Source organism: Liolophura sinensis, chromosome 13 (genome assembly GCF_032854445.1).
Source record: "Liolophura sinensis isolate JHLJ2023 chromosome 13, CUHK_Ljap_v2, whole genome shotgun sequence".
Taxonomy (NCBI): domain Eukaryota; kingdom Metazoa; phylum Mollusca; class Polyplacophora; order Chitonida; family Chitonidae; genus Liolophura; species Liolophura sinensis.
The window spans coordinates 15212488-15233648 of NC_088307.1; the positions used below are offsets into that span (position 1 = coordinate 15212488).

The 21161-nt window shown below is 40.0% G+C and overlaps 3 protein-coding genes across 3 annotated transcripts; 2 read left to right on the forward strand and 1 right to left on the reverse strand.

The window, feature by feature from the left end:
* Window positions 1–4632: 4632 nt before the first annotated feature.
* On the forward strand, window positions 4633–11309 carry LOC135480697 (uncharacterized). Its single transcript, XM_064760600.1, has 10 exons — window positions 4633–4749; window positions 5195–5304; window positions 5913–6077; window positions 7183–7229; window positions 7812–7923; window positions 8104–8268; window positions 9856–9890; window positions 10139–10295; window positions 10525–10692; window positions 11037–11309. Exons 1-10 carry the CDS (start codon window positions 4703–4705, stop codon window positions 11126–11128), a joined length of 1098 nt encoding a protein of 365 aa, XP_064616670.1. The 5' UTR covers window positions 4633–4702; the 3' UTR covers window positions 11129–11309.
* An 836-nt stretch (window positions 11310–12145) lies between these two features.
* LOC135480698 (insoluble matrix shell protein 5-like) lies at window positions 12146–17545 on the reverse strand. The gene is made up of 5 exons (XM_064760601.1): window positions 17434–17545; window positions 17284–17327; window positions 13730–13866; window positions 12931–13098; window positions 12146–12262 (listed from the first exon to the last, which is right to left on the reverse strand). The coding sequence occupies exons 1-5, from the start codon at window positions 17440–17442 to the stop codon at window positions 12204–12206; spliced, it is 417 nt and encodes a 138-aa protein (XP_064616671.1). The 5' UTR covers window positions 17443–17545; the 3' UTR covers window positions 12146–12203.
* A 785-nt stretch (window positions 17546–18330) lies between these two features.
* LOC135481076 (uncharacterized) lies at window positions 18331–20906 on the forward strand. Its single transcript, XM_064761007.1, has 5 exons — window positions 18331–18351; window positions 18815–18879; window positions 19457–19593; window positions 20008–20175; window positions 20759–20906. Exons 2-5 carry the CDS (start codon window positions 18815–18817, stop codon window positions 20818–20820), a joined length of 432 nt encoding a protein of 143 aa, XP_064617077.1. The 5' UTR covers window positions 18331–18351; the 3' UTR covers window positions 20821–20906.
* The last annotated feature ends 255 nt before the right edge of the window (window positions 20907–21161 follow it).

The window sequence follows — 21161 nt, forward strand, 5'->3', positions numbered from 1 at the left end:
GGCTGGCATTTGTCAAACACAATACCCACAGTTATAATTACATACTCGCGAGGCCCCCGTGGTCGAGGCGAATAGCGTGCCAGCGCGGCGCAATCACTCACCATGCGGTCGCTGTGAGTTCAAGCCCACGCTAGCTTCCTCTCCGGCGTGGTAAGGTCTGTTAGCCATCTAACAATGGATGATCGTTGGTTTCTCCCAGGCTGTGTCCGGTTTCTTCCCACCATAATGATGCCCACTGTTGTATAGGTGAAATATCCTTATATATTCAAATAAATTGCATACTCCTTCACGGTGTTTGAAGGAGACTAATTCAAGCATTTAACTGTGAGACAAAGCGACGTAGAACACACGATACAGACCTGTTATCAAACATGTCCCTGTATATGAAGCTTTTTACTTCTTGGGATACAAACGTGATAATGTATGGAAGAGGAGTACATGCCTTTGTGTTGCTTGGCACTGGTAACGATTACTTTTGTTATGCAGGGACCTCCCAAGGGGATGATGACCGAAATATCACCAAATAGTGCTGCATCTCTGAATTTACATGCTGAAGACATCACACTTTGACCAAATCATGTATTTTTAATTTTGTGTTTCAACTAGCCCTGGACAAACCACTGGGCATTTATTGGCCGTTGACCACGAATTTACAATTAACCGTTACATTACAAACGTGGTCTGGGTTAGAGGGTAGATAGGCAACTGTTGAGAATAACAATCGTGGCATCTGTATTTATGCAATGTTCCAGTATTACAATTTAGAGGTTTAGTGTACCGAAACACTGATCAACCTCAGCATTGGACTGTTTTGCAATGAAAAGATATAAATTTTATTCAGAACTTTGTAATCTAACAAGCCTAAATTTAGACATAAAGCCAAAAGGCATAGCCTGAAATCGGTCTGAACAGACAGATTTGTTCATGCAAGTAAATGAAATAACTTTATATTTCAAAGCGAAATTATTATTTAGATTCTAGTTATGCGACTATTACAAGACTATATATTCAATCCTATTTTGCAAGACATTTATCATCAAGATGATCCCATCACCGCATACCGACACCTTATTGTCCAGGACTGGGCTGTCCCCTTCTGTACACAAATACACAAATGTGGTCATGCACAGGCGGGGGAAGCTTCATCAGTGGGTTATCGGCCATCGGCGTTGTAATTAAGGGTAATAAAATCTGTCCTACACACTGGCCACGCTCTACAATGTACTTTCCACTTACTTACATGTTAACGTTTGTCCTCACAGCTTTGTACCCGAGCCCCGAATAATGTCCGGGACTGATAAACCTTTTCTCGTGAGACAACTCCACTCCTGACGGGTTAACCGATGAATTTTTCATTATACTGAGAAAAGGGCAGCTCCGAAAGGCAAAGGAAAATGTAACTAAAAGTAGCAGAGCATTATATCCTTGCCGATCCGGAGATATTAATTCATCTTGCAACAAGAAACAAGAGAAATCTGAAGACTGAAGACTGAAATCGGAGGTCAAATAAAATTTGTCCTTTCCCTTTAACAGGGTTAATGTTCTTACTTTCAGTAAAACGGCTGTTATCCGCATAACATCTCTTAGTTTTGGGATTATCAAGCACTGCATGGTACTGGCGGCCAACGTCAATGTACTTTTTGCTTTACCCATCATGCATGCATTTGCTCAGCATATGGTAATATCTGCATTCTTCTGCGGGGTTTCTGGAGCGCCGTACTTCGCTCAGTATATGGGGAGTGTCAAGCACTATAGCTGGTACTCGTCTCCAATGTCAGCATACTTTTGCTTGGTACGATGGACCGCCGTACTTCAGTCAGCATATGGGGAGTGTCAAGCACTATAGCTGGTACTCGTCTCCAATGTCAGCATACTTTTGCTTGGTACGATGGACCGCCGTACTTCAGTCAGCATATGGGGAGTGTCAAGCACTATAGCCGGTACTGGCCGCCAATGTCAGCATACTCCTGCTGGGTAGGATCGAGCGCCATACTTGGGCTAGTATATGGGCATTGTCAAGCACAAGCTGGTACTCGTCACCAGTGTTAACCTGCTTTATCTGGGCACGATCAAGCGCCATACTTGGGTTAGTATATGGGCATTGTCAAGCAGAAGCTGGTACTCGTCACCAGTGTTAACCTGCTTCTGCTGGGCACGATCAAGCGCCATACTTGGGTTAGTATATGGGCATTGTCAAGCACAAGCTGGTACTCGTCGCCAGTGTTAACCTGCTTCTGCTGGGCACGATCAAGCGCCATACTTGGGTTAGTATATAATGATTGTCAAGCACAAGCTGGTACTCTGCACCAGTGTCAGCCTACTTCTGCTGGGTACGATGGAGCGCCATACTTCGATCAGCATACGGGGACTGCCAAGCGCTAGCGATACTCGCCGTACACAACAGAAGTATGCGGACGTTGCCGACAAGAACATATCAAATGAAGACATATAAAATATGCCAGGAAAGCCTTTGTGAGGAGTGTTCGCATTTCTGCGGAGTTCGATGCCACCTATATGACAAGGCCATATACTATATATATTAAGGAAAGTAGGCTTATGTATTTTCGAGTCTATCGATTGGTAAAACTAGAAGGGAGATAATTTGATATATTCGTGCGCCTAGGAGTTATACCCCTTGTAAACTTCTTCAGAGCTGATATATTCTGTCTTTGTCAAGGGTTTTGTTTCTTCTGCCATTCAGTTTATAGTAATAATGTGTCCACTTCATCCACCGGTTACCTCATTGGTTTCACAACCTCACCGGCTCACAAATTTAATTGCGCGTAATGTGAATAAAAGCGGATCCACCATTAAACATTAGGGCAATGCAAAATTATAGACTCAGACATGCTACTTCACTGATAAATTTACGTCGCTTTCCGTTGAATAATTGTAATGTAAAAGACCGTAGCATAGAGAGTAAAATCAGAGCAGTGAGGACAGTTTGACAGTTCACAAATGGTCACACGGTTGAAATAGCGCCTCTTGTTACTTTATCTCAGGTAAGGTTTTATTGCGACTATTCATGTATATACTTAAAGAGTTGAAACTTACACCTTCCTAACAACATGGATTAAACAGAATTGGGTAAAAAAATGCAGAGAAGTTATTTGAAAATTATTTAACGCCTTTGGTCTAGATTTACTCAAAATGCTATGTTATCATCACATTTAACATTTGCTCAAGATGTACCTCAATCATCTCTCCCAGCAAATCCCCCTCCCCTCTTTACCTGCAGATGGGGTTTTCTTTCATTGCTTACAACACTGACTTTTCAGCCAGCATGATTTTGCCTTATATACAGCGCTTGTGATATATAACCTGGTCAACATTTTCAAACGTCGAACATACAACTTTGCAGTTTGTCGGGTGTGTCCATGTATTGACACTGTGAGAAATAGACGGACTACAGACATTTTCTGTGACGAAGAGGATGAGTCAGCGTATTTAAAGAAGGCCATGCCACTTCTCTGTGCACTAACTGGAGGATATCGACAATGGGACATCCGTTTATTTATTTGTTTAACTGGTTTAGTTTTTGTAACGTTTTAACTGACGACGTGTTTAATATGTTAGCTTTGAACGGATAGGAGAAGAATCTTAGGAAAGGAGACAGAAAAAGAGGCTCTTTTGATTATTAAACAATTATTTGTACGACCCATCTTACCTAGTGACATCTACCATGATGGTACCTGTGCGCTGGATGTAGGACAATTTGTCAAGTCAATATACACATAAGATGATCCTTTGCACTGTCTAATTTAGAAAATGAAGACGTTTCGCATTTACACGCATATACTTTTCTAAGCTGTGGAATGAGTATTAGGCCTTTAGAACAAGGTGTCCATTACAACGTGTGGCAGACATGAATTATTTTTATAGGGCAAACACTGCATAATCTCACTAAAATACGTCAGTAAAGAAGATGTCCTCCTATTCCTTCAAAGAAATAATGGACAAATTACTGAAAGAAAAAACAATATGTCCTTATTTATTTATTTATTTATTTATTTATTTATTTATCTATCTATTTATCTATTTATTTATTTATCTATTTTATTTTATTTATTTTTGGATGGCTGTCGTCCTAATACTACGCTCACACTATGCCCGAAATCGGTCAGGAATCCGAACCGAATTCCGTGCGGACTGCGTGGAAAATGGATGAAGTGCTACACTATATAGCCTTTCACACGCACCTTTACCGATTTCGTGCCCGGTAACAAATTCCGACAGATGGCTCCCAGACCCATTTTTTCGGCCCGGGAATGAAAATCGTGGCCGATTTTTTCTTCCGACCAAACAAGATCGACAACAAAGGCGTTTAGTTAGAAATTACAGGATGAAACTTGTAACTCGTAACCTCAAAGTAAAATTAATTTTCCTATATGTACCATCCGCATGTTTCCATTGTCTTATTAATGCCTAGCCGCTTGATTGCTATTGCATGTGAGCTGGTTCCCTTGGGTATGAGTGAGTTTGTCGTGTAGACCTACTCGAGTCACAAAGGACAACCGTACCCGTCACAGGTCGCAGTGTGCGCTGCTTTGGCCTGGGGTTACCTCCTCCTGGTGTAATATCGCACGATTTTACACTTATCTGTACCTATCCTATCTGTCTGAGTCACCCGAACAACCTTGAAGAGAACGTCTATATCCGCCATTTTGATAGTTTCTTCATTTGTGGGACAGTAGAGGACGACATGATGATTTTCGCTGTAGCTTTCGTCAGCCTTTTCGTATCGGCCACGTGAGTATGATGGTATTCCTAAATTTTAGACTGGAAATTTTCGCTTTAGTTACAATATGCCACCAAGTGAAATGCTCTTAACAAATACTGAATATATCAGACAGACTATCGGTAATGCAGTTATAATATCGGCGAGCCATTTTCATGGGCGTGAAACCGTTTCATTTAAACACTGTAAGGGCCTTTGTTGATGGGTGATGCAGAACGAAGGAGATACACTGGCTTCAACATGCAGTGAGCAAAACTGAGCATGTTGAAAACGGACAGCATAAATCAAATGGATTACTTCCAAAACCACACATTTGTTCCTTGATCAACAGGAATTGAAGTAAGTTCTTTCACATTAACAACATTCAAATTTAAAACGTTTATTTATTTATTTATTTTTTTTTATTGGTTTAATTTTGTCATTCAACTGTACATGTTTAATGCTATTTATTTTCAGCTGTGATTTTGGGCTGATCAACCTGTTGTATTGGAAAGCCGATGCTAACCTGGATCATATCATATCTAAGTCAGAGCTACAGACCATCTGGCATGGCTTTGATAAGAACGGTCAGTACAGGACACTAAGACATACCCACATTGTACAGACTACATGATTCTATATCTATACTCTGCGTGATAGAGGGCGTCTGGAGTTAAGTTACCCAAGATGCCTTGCAAATCCCGTGGCTACACATATATGTTTTGCATAAAATCGAATGCGGGTAAATCTGGGTATTGACGCCATAGTCGATCTATTCATCGGTGCTATATAGGCCTATATGAGCCTATGTTTTCGTGTATTGTTCTTACTTTCCTGTTGCTGTCACACATATACTAACCACCCACTACTGGCAAGTTACTGACAAACATTAAAGTGTTGCTGACACTTTAAGATACAATGGCAAGAACTTCTCGTGAGAAATAGCCAAAGGCAATTTCGGCTTTATGACCGAATAAAAAAAGGTGATATAACAATTTACCAATATTCTATATAAAAATCTTGCAAAAATTTACCCAAAATTGTAAGCCCTTTAAAATAAAAAAAAACGAACAATTTCTTGCAGTTGTATAGTTTTAATGTGTAAAATATAAAAGTAATGATCTGGTGTACATAGCACTAACAAGAGAACGCATGAGTCGATTCTACCTCATAAGGTTTATATTCATCATTGTAGGTGACAAAAGAGTGACCCAAGCGGAATTTGCACCTTATTGGTCGGAAATCACCGGACATTCCCAAGAGATAGCAGTAGCGTATTTTTTATTGGCTGATTTGAACGATGACGGAGTGATCGACCAATCAGATCTCGACGCTCTCTACAAGCTGTTTGACAGAGATGGTAAAGACGTTTGCTTAAAACTACTTCTTGCTCTAGCAAAACGGCATTGGCTGCATGAAATAGGCATCATCGGACTCGGGCAGATCATCTCACCTAGTCACAGTAAACATGTATGTGCAGTTACACCCGGATGTGGAAGGTTATGTGTCTGGTTTGAACCCCAGTTTATACAGTCTGTATCATGATCAGATAATACTACATGCTCGTCATGAACCCCAGTGTATACAGTCTGTATCATGATCAGACAATACCACATGCTCGTCATGAACCCCAGTGTATACAGTCTGTATCATGATCAGATAATACCACATGCTCGTCATGAACCCCAGTGTATACAGTCTGTATCATGATCAGATAATACCACATGCTCGTCATGAACCCCAGTGTATACAGTCTGTATCATGATCAGATAATACTACATGCTCGTCATGAACCCCAGTGTATACAGTCTGTATCATGATCAGACAATACCACATGCTCGTCATGAACCCCAGTGTATACAGTCTGTATCATGATCAGATAATACCACATGCTCGTCATGAACCCCAGTGTATACAGTCTGTATCATGATCAGATAATACCACATGCTCGTCATGAACCCCAGTGTATACAGTCTGTATCATGATCAGATAATACCACATGCTCGTCATGAACCCCAGTGTATACAGTCTGTATCATGATCAGATAATACCACAAGCTCGTCATGAACCCCAGTGTATAGGTCTGTATCATGATCAGATAATACCACATGTTCCTCATGAACACCAGTGTGTACAGTCTGTATCATGATCAGACAATACCACATGCTCGTCATGAACACCAGTGTGTACAGTCTGTATCATGATCAGACAATACCACATGCTCGTCATGAACACCAGTATATACAGTCTGTATCATGATCAGATAATATCACATTCTCGTCATGAACACTAGTGTATTAATCTGTATCATGATCAGACAATAGCACTTGCTAGTCATAAACAACTGTGTATACAGTCTACACCACGGTCAGATAACACCACCATAGAGATTATATCATTAATATTATATAGGTGAAGTATAAAGATCTACAGAGAACAGATTGTCTTATCTTATATTTGGACAGGTAATGGGCAAGTGTCTGCCGAGGAATTTTCCCTCACCTGGCAAAAGGTAACCTAAATCAAACGTTATAAATGTTACACCAAGAGGTACATGCAATTATTTAGGCTATGGAATAAAATACAATTGAATGCAATTTCTTTCCACTGGATCAATCAATGTTCCAATGTGGTCAAATACGCATGTAGCGATGATGTGTATATATTTTAACCAATGTATAAACTGGAAATGATTGATTATTTCATTAAATACAAATGAAATCTTGTTTAATTCTCACAGACCGATCACAGGACAGTTCGTTATTTGCATGAATGACTTGAATTGTTGTTTGAAGGGTGACTTTTGAGCGAATCGAGTCAGTTGTATTTCTTTAGCTAATAAAACAGATGGCTGAGTGTACTTTTTATTCGATTTCAGTGCATGGAATATTCATAAATGATTTAGGGTGTAAAATTTATCTTCATTTATTTTAAAAAGATATGGTAATGATAAAATAATATACAAACTGGAGAGCTTTAGCGTTAAGAATGCAAGAGTGGACTCCTTTTCTTTCTGTGATACAGCAGTGACTTGTAGTACTACAGCAGTGCCATACCTAACTTGTCATGAACAAAACATTCCTCTTTCCTCTAGATTATCCTTGACATGCCGTTCGCGGTGATGTTTGAGGCCGGTGACATCAATAAAGATGACCTGCTCACGGCTCAGGAGTTCAACTCGGCCTTTTTCTACCTTGACACCAACCGTGAGTTTTGATTTTGTTGGCCACTTACGATTATCCTCCCGCGCATGCGTCTATGAGCAACACATCCTGATTGACACGATTTTGTCCCGAACCAATTAACAGGTCTGGCACATAGAAGAAATATTACAAACAACAGATAAATAGCACAAAGATTTTGCTGTTGATGCTTTACTTTTGCAGGTGATCAGCAGCTGAGAGAGGGTGAGTTCTCGGCACAGTGGATGAACCGCGGCTTCGGCGCAAGCCATCAGGCCACAGAGCTCTTCAATCAAATGGACCTCAACCGTGACCACGTGGTCAGTGCCGCGGACCTCAGCCAACTGTTCACCAGATACGACTCTTCATGTGAGATATATAAAAGACAGAAGCTGGTTTCAATGATTGAATTGGCTACAATATTTACTTGGTATCTACAGTTGGTTTTAGGTCTAAGTTACAAATTTGTTCTCCATGAGCGAGTTTCTCCTGTAATGAACATCTTGGAGTTATGGCAATGCAGATATTTTCTCTTCACCTATTTTTATCCTGGTCTACATTTATTTCAACTGTTCAACTGTAGATATATGCTTAAGCCGGGGCTTTGATGTTTAAGCGTATATATAAAATTGAATGTTTCCTTTTTGACTTATTTATATTTGACATTGACATACCCATGAGTATGAACGACAAGCATCAGTAGTTGTCTTGATAAATACGTGTAAATACAAATAACATCTTGCCCGACTGCCATGTGTGAATATGTTTTTGGAATGAACATATACCATATTAAGTGATATTTTTTTAGTGGTTAGAATGTCCATCTTCTGAGTAATCCGAAAGAACTGGTGACATGCCCTCTTTCAGCACAATTAAAGGAGGAGAAAACTTAAATTACAAACAAATACCACTGAAAACAGTATGCACTTGCATGCCATAAAAAATTCGAATATGTACCTCAAGATGATAAATTATAAATAAAGTCAGCGCCAACACCCGCTGTGGGCGACTCCATTTTGCCTAAGAACTAGTCCTGAAGTGTTCTGTGTTAGGAGAATTTCCCTCGGAAACCGCCGAAGTGCAGTTCGGACATTTCCGGTAGAACTATTCTTCCCAGAAGGTGGCAAACAGTAGAGTTTGTTTTCCGCTTGACGATCGGGAAACCGGAAAAGTTGGACGGAGGTTTCGAGTTTACATGAACAAGCCGGCAGTTTTAACGACCCTCATTGACTGAGAGGAAACACACCCCCAGCAGGGGTGTAAATTACAGGGTGTTAAAGATGGAGGACGCGCTGGACTTATCGATTTATGCCAGCTTTGCCGTTTTCACACTTTACGTGTATGGCGACGAAATATCGCAAAACTATGCAGCAGGCACCACCAGAAAGAAAAAACTGTGCTCTTATTAAGTTTTCTTCTCCTTTAAGTACTGATTGGCCTGGTTTTACTGCACTACGGCTCTGTGGGACTCCAAAGCAAATACCGATGACATATTTATTTTTCTGTATTTTTTATGTGGATCATTTGGCTGGTTAGAGGTAGATTAAAGTAATGGCGACAAAGCATCACCTGTACAGTGATTGCTGCTAGAGCTTACAGGGAATTTATTTATTTATCTATTTATTTGACTGGTGTTTTACAGCGTACTCAAGAATATTTCACTTATACGACGGCCAGCATTATGGTGGGTGGAAACCGCGCACAGCCCGGGAGAAACCCACGACCATCCGCAGGTTGTTGACAGACCTTCCCACGTATGACCGGAGAGGAAGCCAGCATGAGCTGGACTTGAACTCACAGCGACCACATTGGTGAGAGACTCCTGTGTCATAACGCTGCGCTAGCGCGCTAACCAACTGAGCCACGGAGGCCCCCGCTTACAGAGAACGCAGCCGATAGAAAATCCTGTACATTGTGTCTAGATGACTAATACTTAATTAATTCTTTCTTTTTCAGTGGACCACAAAATTAGCCTAGCAGAGATGATCCATGTAGGTACCTCGTTCTGTTCTCTTTTATATTTAGCTTTTCGCCAAGATGTATACAGGAATATTGGGCATTCGTAGTGTATGTGTGTGTGTGTGTGTGTGTGTGTGTGTGTGTGTGTGTGTGTGTGTGTGTGTGTGTGTGTGTGTGTGTTGTTTTCAAGAGCACAAAGCTCTTGTATCTTTGTTACCAAGACTTTCAGTATACGTGATGATCGAACTTTTTAACCCAATGAAATTCCATGTTATTACAGATGGCCGGACTGGTTCCTCCGCTGTCGACCAATCGCTTAGGCCGTGCTTCGGAGATCCAGTATGAAGTTTATTTGTTCGATGCCGTCGATACTGACAACAATACACTCCTGGACAGCGCTGAATTACGGGCGTTATTCCTCATTTTTGATCAGAACAGTAAGTGAAATGTCCACATCGTACGCATGAAATGAGGCCATATTTTTCAATTCATCGCGTATTGTTGAACAATACGATCTTTTGTAGATCTTGCTCGGATCCTGAACCACTCATGTTATGAACCCTGAAGCTAGAATGGCTTAGTATCTATCCGAGCTTCTATAAGTTTGTGTTACGTATCTCGACTCTCTCGTAGACTCGTGGATAAGAAATAGTTTTGTTTTTGCAGACGACAGTGTAATCCTGGAGGCTGAGTTCAAATCGGAATGGGTGACCTATCTTAAGTTGGGTAGCCCTGAGCAGGCGGCCACTCTCTTCAAGAGGGCAGACTTGAATGCGGACGGCGTTTTGACGTCAGCGGATCTGCCAGCTATCTTCAGATATTTTGATCAAGACGGTAGGCTCTATACGCTTTGATATAACAGGAAATTGTTTAAGGAAAATAATGGCGATATTGTAAAATCAGCCAATACATGCTAGAAAAGTTTTCCTCATGAATGGTACCAGATATCATGTCTGAATTTACCATTATCCAAACAATGTCATGTTTGCTTCCTATGATTAATTCGATTAATAATATTAGAACCGTCTCTTTCTGCGTCAGTGGAAAACCTATAGATTTACTGAATTCATCGACCTGGCCACCGTCATATACATGCAAGTGAAACATTCTTAAAGACACCGTAATAAAATCAATCAGCTCATCAGTCTATCAGTCTGCCAATTGTTTCATCGTTTTAGGAGACAGTCACGTCTCGTTGAATGAATTCTTGACCCAGTGGGGTGCCCTTCAGCTCGGCCCGGTCAACACTGGAACTGTCGTCATCGGTTAACCAGATCGTGGGCGGTGTCGGGCAGGGTGCAGTGTCAAACAGTGTGCGGTGTGGGACAGTGTGCAGCGGAGGACAGTGTACAATGGCGGATAATGAGTGGTGTCTGTCCACTACAGCTGTTTTTGGTAGAAAGTGTGTGAAAAGCTATAAATTATACAATAAATGTTAATTGTATGTTGAACTATTGTTATCGTGTTTTCCTTTACGTTTATACATAAAAAGGTTTCTTTCAACTTTTGAGTCTACTCTTATTTTCAAAGAGTTTGTACGATATAAGTGTTTTGCTCATATCATTACTGTTAATTATTCAGAGCATATTCTTTTTGTCCAAAATTATAAAATTTCACTTTCTGTAAAATCTGTCAATTCCAACCTCTTACCCCCGCATACAGTGTTTGTACGTCTGTATGGCGTGTGTGTTTTACAAAAAAAAAACAACAGTAGCTAAATAAACATTTTGATTTATTTACAAATTTATTTCATTAGTGTTTTACGCAGCACTCAAGAATATTTCACTTATACGACGGCGGCCCGCATTATTGTGGGAGGAAACCGGGCAGAGGCCGGGGGAAACACACGACCATCCACAGGTTGATGCCAGACCTAAACATTTTGAAACAACCCCAATCGTGGATAGTGGACAAAGTCAAAGCAAAGATATTCATGTCACAGTAAGAAGTGAAAGAGAGCACTGCTCTTCATACAGTGGTACCATATGCCCAGAGCTAAAAAGTCAGCCAAAATCTCAACCTGGCCATCGACAGTTCAAACTGATGTCAAGTCTCTTCTAGATCGACCAGTTTCTCGTTCTCTGAGATCACACAAGCATGATCAATTACTTGTTCAGGCTTTTTATTTTAGTTCGATAAGGTAATTCCCTTCTCCTCGTAGCGAATTGTGGCATAGACAGCAGATATCTCTATTGATCAGAAAAAGACCATTCGGTTGTTTTAGGAAAGTCAAATTTTTACAGGAAAAAAACATGCATATGTAGAAAATATCAAACTAAACGAGGTGGAGGCAAGGGTTAAAGTTTTTTATTTAGGATATTTTACACAACTGGTAAGATCGTTTTTCAGAGAGACATTTTCGTCCAGGTCAATACAAACTCCAATGTGCTCACGAAACCGTCGCCTGGAACAAACATGAAAGTGATCAAACATTGCACCACGAGACGATTGTAGCAAAGCGAATGATTCATTTATTTGTGTTTTGTTTATTGTTTATGTTTTGGTGTTATTCACGGTACTCATGGAATATTTGACTTATATGAAGACTATTGAGTGTATGTGCGGACTTCAAGGAACGGAATTCTCCAAGATTCGATACAGAATTTCATAAACCTGAATTCACTAGTTAACTAACATGGTACCCAGAAATATTTCAAAAGTCGGGCATTATAGACATTAATACTCTGAATTTTTGTGAAAGACATCTTGAAAATCGGATTTTATTTTGGCAAACTAGTTGAAATAACGTGCATTACATGGGGTACGCTTTGTTAATGAAATTATATTTTCTAGCTTTTCAGAGGTTTTCAAAAATTGACAAAGACTGAGTGACAGATGTATCTGTTGTTGCTCAAATGATTGATTTGTGTCTCTTTGTACAATGCGTCTTCACATAAGCATTGAATGGTTAATTGATGGCGATATTTGTATGCTGATTGAATGATTAATCGATTCATCCTAATTACGTGTGGTCTGTGAAGGAAATAATTCAAACAACACGAAAGAAAAATGAATAAATAAATGAACCTATCATTCAACGAATCTGTGAAATGATATTGAGGAATTGTTTACCGTCTGTGTCGAAATGGTGGAAGGTTCTGGTCAGATCGGGGTCCTGAGAAAAGAATCCGTTTTTGTCAGTGTCGACGTTTTGGAACATCCGGTAACCGCTAGCGGTGTCACCGACATCATCCTCCAGCCAGTGCTTGATAAACTCTCCTGCGGTCACCTGGCCATCACCTTGATGTCAAACACGTGACAGCCACAGTTAACCAGTTAGCCATTTGTGACGTGTTCAATTATATGCATGTTAGCTTCCTTAATTACAATATGCCCCCTGGCGCCTATCGGTAGAGAACTACAGTTCAGGCAATAAGCTCAACACCGGTGAATTTACTGCGGTTCTACACCTAGAGATTTGTTAGTAACCTTGTTATACTACTTAGTAAGTTATTTTACTTATAGTTGTGAGCTTCTGGGTCATAGATTACCGCAGTCTCACTCTCTGCAGGGTCGTAATGACAGAAAGCGATCGACAGCATTCCTTCTTCGGTAATTTTGCTCCACTCATAAAAAGCTGACGGCTATCCTATGAGTAAAAATTTATTACATATGGTGTTAAACAACAATCAAATTGATAAATAAACTAGGATATCCGAGACAACAAACCTCCGCTAGGATATCCGACACAGCAAACCTCCGTTGCGGAGTAATGTGCATATCCCCCACTGCAGACAAAGGGAGAATACACTGCATTTCTGACTTCTGTTGCTTACTGGCACATAGATACACAGACACTCACACGAGAAAAATATAACTTTGGCGAAGGTATACGTCCTAATAAATATGCATTCACTTATAAGTGACGAACCATTAAGGTCAAACCGGGTGTAAATGAGTTGCACCTCAGCCAGCGTCAGAGTTCCGTTCCCGTCTGTGTCAACCAAGTGAAACACATGTTTTGCCCATTTACTCTCTTCTATCGTGTCGCCCAGAAATGCGTTTGACCTGTGGGAGAGAAAAATAGACGGGAATAAAGAAGGCATATTCAGATTTCACCAATGCATACGTAAGGACGGAACATTAGTTCTGGTTTGTTGGCTAGCTCTTCATCGCTGATTGAGGATAGCGCACGTCGTGACTGGTTTATCCAGTATCTATATAATGCTAGCCAAGAGCAGCCTAGGCCTTACATGTGGAGTGTCACACCGAGCGTCTAAGGGTAGAACAATAAACTTAGGCCGCACGACTATGAAGCGGGAATGTAGCATTGGTCAGGAATCAGGATAAAATTCAGTATCAAACAAGCAGGGATGGTGTAACGAATTTATTTCTACGAGCAGCTTTAAGACAACAGAGCCCAGTTGTTCTAAAGTGTATTGGCTAATACTGGTATTAAATTTTAGCCAAAATCTGTAACCAGTGCATGTTATCCACAGTCAAAGTATAACAGCAGCAGATTTTGTTCATGTTTAATATACTGTTGCATATTTTTGATGCAAAGGACAAACTTCGTGACTTGGTTTCAGGTAAGATCTGGTGTTAAACCCGTTTTGAACAATCGAGCCCTAAAATTTAGGCTTTAGCATGAGAACAATGTAAGTGAAAAAATCTTGATTTGGGAAAAAAATCGTTTAAATTTTTGAAATTAGCGTGTAACGTATGATCATATTTCACAGAAATCTGCCTGTAAAACGCACAGAATAGTGACGTTACCAAGAAACAAAACGGTATTTTTGACTTTTTACAACGTTTAAGTGTCAAATGATTTCAAGCAGGAGCCTAAACATATACCGAACCTAGAATTCTCTGTAAGCGCTTAGCTTTCACGAGTAACCGAGTAGACTACTATATTACCCATCAAAAAATTTCTCCAGTCTTAGTAAATACATGTCGTTATGCGAGCCTGACATGTAAAATCAATAAATAAATAAATAAATAAATAAATAAATAAAAATGAAATTCATATACCGGTATGGACTGCGGGAAATCAAGTCACAGCGTGACGTCAAATATAGATTAGCCGCAAGACTGACTTAATGATGATAGATCCGGAGGATATGGCCAATGGATTTGTTTGTCTCGGTAGCCGCTGAATGTCACAAAAGAGGTCGTTTTGTCCACTTCGCTGCAGTGAATTAAGGCCTAGTGCATGGTTGTTGTAGGCCTAAGTTGTAACTATTACTGCTATATATCCGATTCTGATAGAGGATATCTGTAGGATTTCTAGACTACGGCCTGGGTTCTGCTGAGGACGACATAGTTAAGCCCTATCACCGACTTTATTGCATGGTCAGAAATTAAAACAGTAAGTGGTAGGTCGAGGTACCCATGCAACTGGTAAATTTCAAAACGGCTGAGTTAAGCAATCCCACTTTTCCTTCTTGTGCTGAATTGTAAGAATCCTTCAAAAATACTGCCAAATTCAACCGGCTTTTGATGATATTTTCGACTTGCGAAGGCGTTATTTTTGTCAAGGTGTCAAAATTATTGTGACTTGCAAATGGCTTGACAGCTCCGTTTGGTGATGTTACGCGAGTGGAGTCTGGTGTAAACATTTACCCACTCTGCACGTGACTGCTCTCAACCAATACCAGGCTAGCCTAGAATCTAACTACGTGTAGAAATAACAAGTGCTCTTGTAAGAAACCTATGTTTTAAATGTGAGGAAATAATTATCTTGTTAGTAAATATGGAAAGAGCAAGCCTATCCAGAACCCCTACTTTAACTCGGGGCTACAGAGGCTGTATCTTTGTAATGTTGAATTTGATCGCCTCGTTGGTCATACGAACAGTTGCAATCAAAGAGCAAAAGCATAAATATTTTGATTACTGGCAACATATTAACTTACATGGCATTAATTTTAGACACTGATTTCATTCTTTTTTGCTTAGAATAATCCTTGCGTCTTTCCATCAGCTTTGATAATTCTCTTTGCATTAATCTCTACTTATTTCGTACTTTGTATATATGGTTTGTATTGAACGTTATTTTGGGAAATGGCCTTGCAATTATTGATCCGGGACGTCCATTTTGGTTGACGGCTGGTGTACAAATATCGAATATGATATGGTTTGACCAATTATGTTAAAGCATTATTAAGTCGGCTCAGTTGTGAACTGAATCACGAACAGATCACGTGCATAAACTCATCACAAACTGTGATTGCCAAGAGGCTGCCCCCACTCCCGCACCCCCTTCCCGCAAATGGAAGAATGATCTACATGTATGACACACACTGATTTTTATCATATTTTTTAAATTGAGTACATTTTCTAATTCCGATGTGAAAAGCGTAATTATATTTAAAATTTATTTACCATTCGTCACAGATAAAATCTGATCAGCTGTTCTTACATTAATTGTAAACTTTGTACTGGAGGAAAAAACAATTAGCATAAAAGAGGTAGCAGAACATTAACAGAATGGCGTAATGTTATCATTTAACATATCATCACGTTATTTGTGAAATTTCATGTTTACCTTAAGCAATCTTATTCAGCTCATTACTGTAAAGTGTTAATCTCACGGCAATGATGTCTCAAGCTCGGAAACTAACTCTCGCTCCTACAGCGGTGGTTGTGAGTAAACCGATGAATATTTATTTATTTGATTGGAGTTTTACTCCGGACTCATGGATATTTCCCTTCGACGCTGGTTGCCAGCATTGCAGCTGGAGGAAACTGGGCAGAGCCCGGGGGAAAACCACGACCATCCACACGCTGTACAAATTCCTATGTACGGCCTGAGAGGAAGCCTGCATGAGGCGGACTTGAACTCATGTCGACCACCTTGGTGTGGGTAATTGCTCTGCGCTGGTACGCTAATTAACCACCTCTGTTACGGAGACCCTAACAAATTAGCAAACAGCAGCATTTAGAAGTAGGTAAGTTATAGAAAGCTATTGCTTCTCATGGATAACAGCTTCTCATGGATGTCAGCTTCTCATGGATAACAGCTTCTCGTGGATAACAGCTTCTCATGGATAACAGTTTCTCATGGATAACAGCTTCTCATGGATAACAGCTTCTCATGGATAACAGTTTCTCGTGGATAACAGCTTCTCATGGATAACAGTTTCTCATGGATAACAGCTTCTCATGGATAACACCTTCTCATGGATAACAGTCTCTCGTGGATAACAGCTTCTCATGGATAACAGTCTCTCGTGGATAAAAGCTTCTCATGGATAACACCTTCAAATCAAATCTATAACAACTTCAAATCGATAACAACTCAGGCATAACGATCAAATGCAACCACACCGAAATTGTCTTATACAATAAATTCCAGGAGTGGCTGGCCTCTGTTATCTCTATTGCGTTGGCCAGTAACAGACGTTACGGTATTTGTAATGTATAATGCATTGCCTTGGATAAACCCAATTACCAGTGTTACCTGATGGGATGTGATTCAATACTTACCTGAAAACACAGAGTACCAACAGGATAGCAGCGCTGGGTAAAGTCTGAAACGCAAACAAATAATTTCAACACTTTGATCTATGACAGTTCAAAATGACCCCAATTTTTGTCAATATCATTTGTCAATTATTAGAGAAAATTAACTCTCACCTGAAACATTTTGTCTGCTCAGTTAATGTCTGGATTGCCAGGAGGCCTTCTCAACCGAACAAGGAGATCGTGACAAGTTGACCGTCATTGGTCGTCCTAGTTAAGACGTTTCAGGTTAACCAATCAGTAAGAAAATAAGAACGTAAATTCAGCAAACAGGACACAGATTCTGATAAACGTGGGTTTAATGTCTAAATATGCTTTTGTTGATAAATTACTTAACTTAGAACGTACAAATGTTAAATCCATTTTTTTTCTACAATATACTGTCTGGGATTTCAACGTGTGTGTGGCCCAGTTAGAACGTACACGGGTGTATCGACGCTGAGAAAGTCTCGCCACAATCTACCGGTGTCTGGGCTTTTGCGTGATAACAAATCGATTGGAAGCCTTGCAGTGACTGCTCCGACCGCACTGGCTCGCCAACCCTTCCCCAAATCTGTCGATATTAAAGTTGTATTCGGTTGTGATGTTATGTCTGTCCACTGTCTTTAATATTGTGGTTCCCTGACATAACCTAAAGAACATGACGACATCAGGATCATTGAATTGTACAAATATATATATATGGCCGGGACATTATACTAGTATGTTTAAAAGCTGAACTGGGCAGGAATTCACGATCTTGGCTCACGATAAAAGAAGTTTTAAAATGTAATCACAGGTATGTCTTTGCACACGGAAACACTGTCGTGATAATATAAAAAAATGCTGAAAACTTGCTTAAATTCAAAGAAAAATAGGCTAATTAAATAACATGAACAGAGTGCATCTTTAACGTGAGAAAGTGGCCACCTGTCTTAACCGGTTTTCTGTAACTTATCTAAAGTGTGACCTAGCTTTTTATTCCATGAATTCTGACAAAACTTCGCGTGAATCTTAGCTCCTGCCAAACATTTTGTCTCTGATATCTTCAAGGTAAGAGCTGTAATATAATGTGGACGAGTCTCAATGAAATTAATGCAGGGGTGGGACAAAACTTATATGCACTCTCCACGTCCATCGCCGAATGTTGTTCATATTTATGGTTTTAGATATAATACTATTGTTAGCCTCGAGGACATATTATGTGCGATATTTGTATAATAAACAATATACTGTTTATATTAACAGTTTCCTGGAATTAGAATTATTTTGATTAAGGGCAATTTTTTACAGGAATCGTTATGATATCGACTTTGTTTGTCACACAGAGTTTTACATCTATCAGTAAAATGTTCGGTTTAGAAGTACAAGAACAATCACATTTGTTTATGCTAGTTGAACAAAACTGAAAGCACTGAAAGATTTTTGTTCTTTTTATTGCTGACTCAGATGGGTAACCCGTAACACATAAAATAAACCATGGGAAATAAACCTTTATATTATCTTTGCATTGCAGATGTGGTCGATATGCGTCCCTTTGCTGTGCTCCATGTTCATTGGCATATGTTCGGCTGGAATTCGGTAATACTTTCAAACTCTTTATACTTAAAATTCCTTCAGTCATTTTTTACACAGGTATGTTAACATTGCATGAGGACAATTTGATGCAGCGGGAAACATAAATAAGTTATTGGTCACAAAGAAAAATCATCAAATTTGACCTAAAATCTTTGGTTAGTTGACAAAGCCGTCAAAATACAATTTCCGACCTTATATTTAGGCCCCAGAAATTAAAAATTTATTAACTGTCCCAGACATTTGGGCCTACATATCACCATGCCAAGCAAGCCATCCGAGACGACTTCCAAACATATCCTTCATCACGTGTGGACGGGATATGAGACAGCCCTCACCATATGCGCATGTGTTTACCTCGCACGAACATTTGGAGGACACGAGAACGACGTTTTCTGTGCCTTATCTAATCACTGACTTAGTGTTACAACGGTTATGATGTATACCTGGATGCAGCTGCACCAATCACACGCTATACCTGTATATCAGATATAAGATTTTCCTATTGTTCCATGCCCATCCATTCACAGTCATCAAGTCGAGTTGTTATTGATAAATGAATCCGTCAGGTTGTGTTTCACAGTGCTGCTGGCCATGAGGGTCAAAGTCCCGGAGATAGCGCCGTGGCTCGTACCTTGTTTGTCCTGGCGGACGAGAACATGGATGGGGTTCTCTCATTTGCCGAACTGCATGGGGTTTTCAAGGCATTCGATCTGAACAGTAAGCCTTCATCGTAATAAAGGACTGCCGTTTTCAAAAGTGTAATTCGTCTTAATGCCCGATCCAACGTACTCAATATGTTCATTATTGTGTGATGAGTTTAGAAACTGACAATATAATAAATTACACTTCACTAAATCTGATCGAAAATCTAAAAAATCAATGCATCCTTCCTTTCGGAACATTTTGGGTCTTTCTGGTCGATCATCTACCCTCGGCAGGGTTACGTCAAAATACCATGTTTTGTGTTAGTGTAAGCTGAATGGTAATTGGTGTGTCTGTGATTGTAGCTAGGATGAAGGAGTGAGATGATTCAAAATCATCTGCAGTCCTTCTGTGGGAATCTGAGAAATGACAAACCAGATTGTTCCCATTGTGCATCCTTCCCGCAGATTTGTCTCCCTTGGTTTTCAGATGATAACAGAGTGGATGAGCACGAGTTCATCTCTGACTGGACGTCACGTGGTCTGGGTGACGTATGGGAGGCCCTTACATTATTCAAGAACCTGGACACGGACAAAAATGGCGCCATTACGGAAGATCCAGATCTTTTCAGAGTACAGACGTACTTTGATAGAGATGGTGAGTACACAAATGACATCATAGTTCTAATGGTATTGTTGACTCCATAACCTTAGGCGACTTTGTAGCAGAAAGCCGTGAACGGTAGATGTGTCCTTTTACCAGCTAATCCTTTGATTTGTAAGATACTGTGTTCAGACTTTCTGTCCACACGCTGATTGACTGATTCTATCAGAATACCTACGTGGGAAGGTTTTTCAGCAACCTGCGGATGGCCGTGGCTTTCCACCGGGCTCTGTGCGGTATCGTCCCACCATAATGCTGGTCGCCGTCGTATTAGTAAAATATTCTTGAGTAAGGCGTAAAACACCAGTCAAATAAATAAATAAATAAATATATCAAAATGTTTTTGTCCAAGCTGTATGATGAGAAGTGGTGGTTTCCCTTGGAATAAGTCTCAGCTTTAACACCCAGAAAACTCATTCTACAGATAGGCCTACATGAGTTCATTTTATCGTGCGTACGGTTTAATGCACCTAATGAACAAAATAAATCTCTTGTGCTTTTTATTTTTCATCGTAAATTTAATCGATTGCGATGATAGTTTACAATTTCTCGTCGTAATGTTCTGATTACTCCACAGGTGATGGGAAAATTATTCAGTCGGAGTTCGTCATACAGTGGGTGAAGTTGTCCTCGTCTTAATGAAAAACAACGAAAGTGGATGACGTGTGGATATTTGAAATTCTTACCACGTCGGCATATGGTAAAAGTGTGCAATAAAGATTTGAAAGGATTATGATTGTTGGTGTTGAAAATTCTATCCAGTCAAACGCGTTGCTATCAGATTGCGCGGCCTGGGATGTGACGTAGTCTTTCACTCATTCACTCTATGAAATGACAGATGATAGCACAGAACAATTATATTTTTCACAGGACTGCCTTATTGGTCTATGTCGTTCACCGACAACTGCCGATGTAAAACTAGTTTGATTTATATGAGTTGTGTACTGAACGACGGTATCAAAAATTATATCAGACCTTAG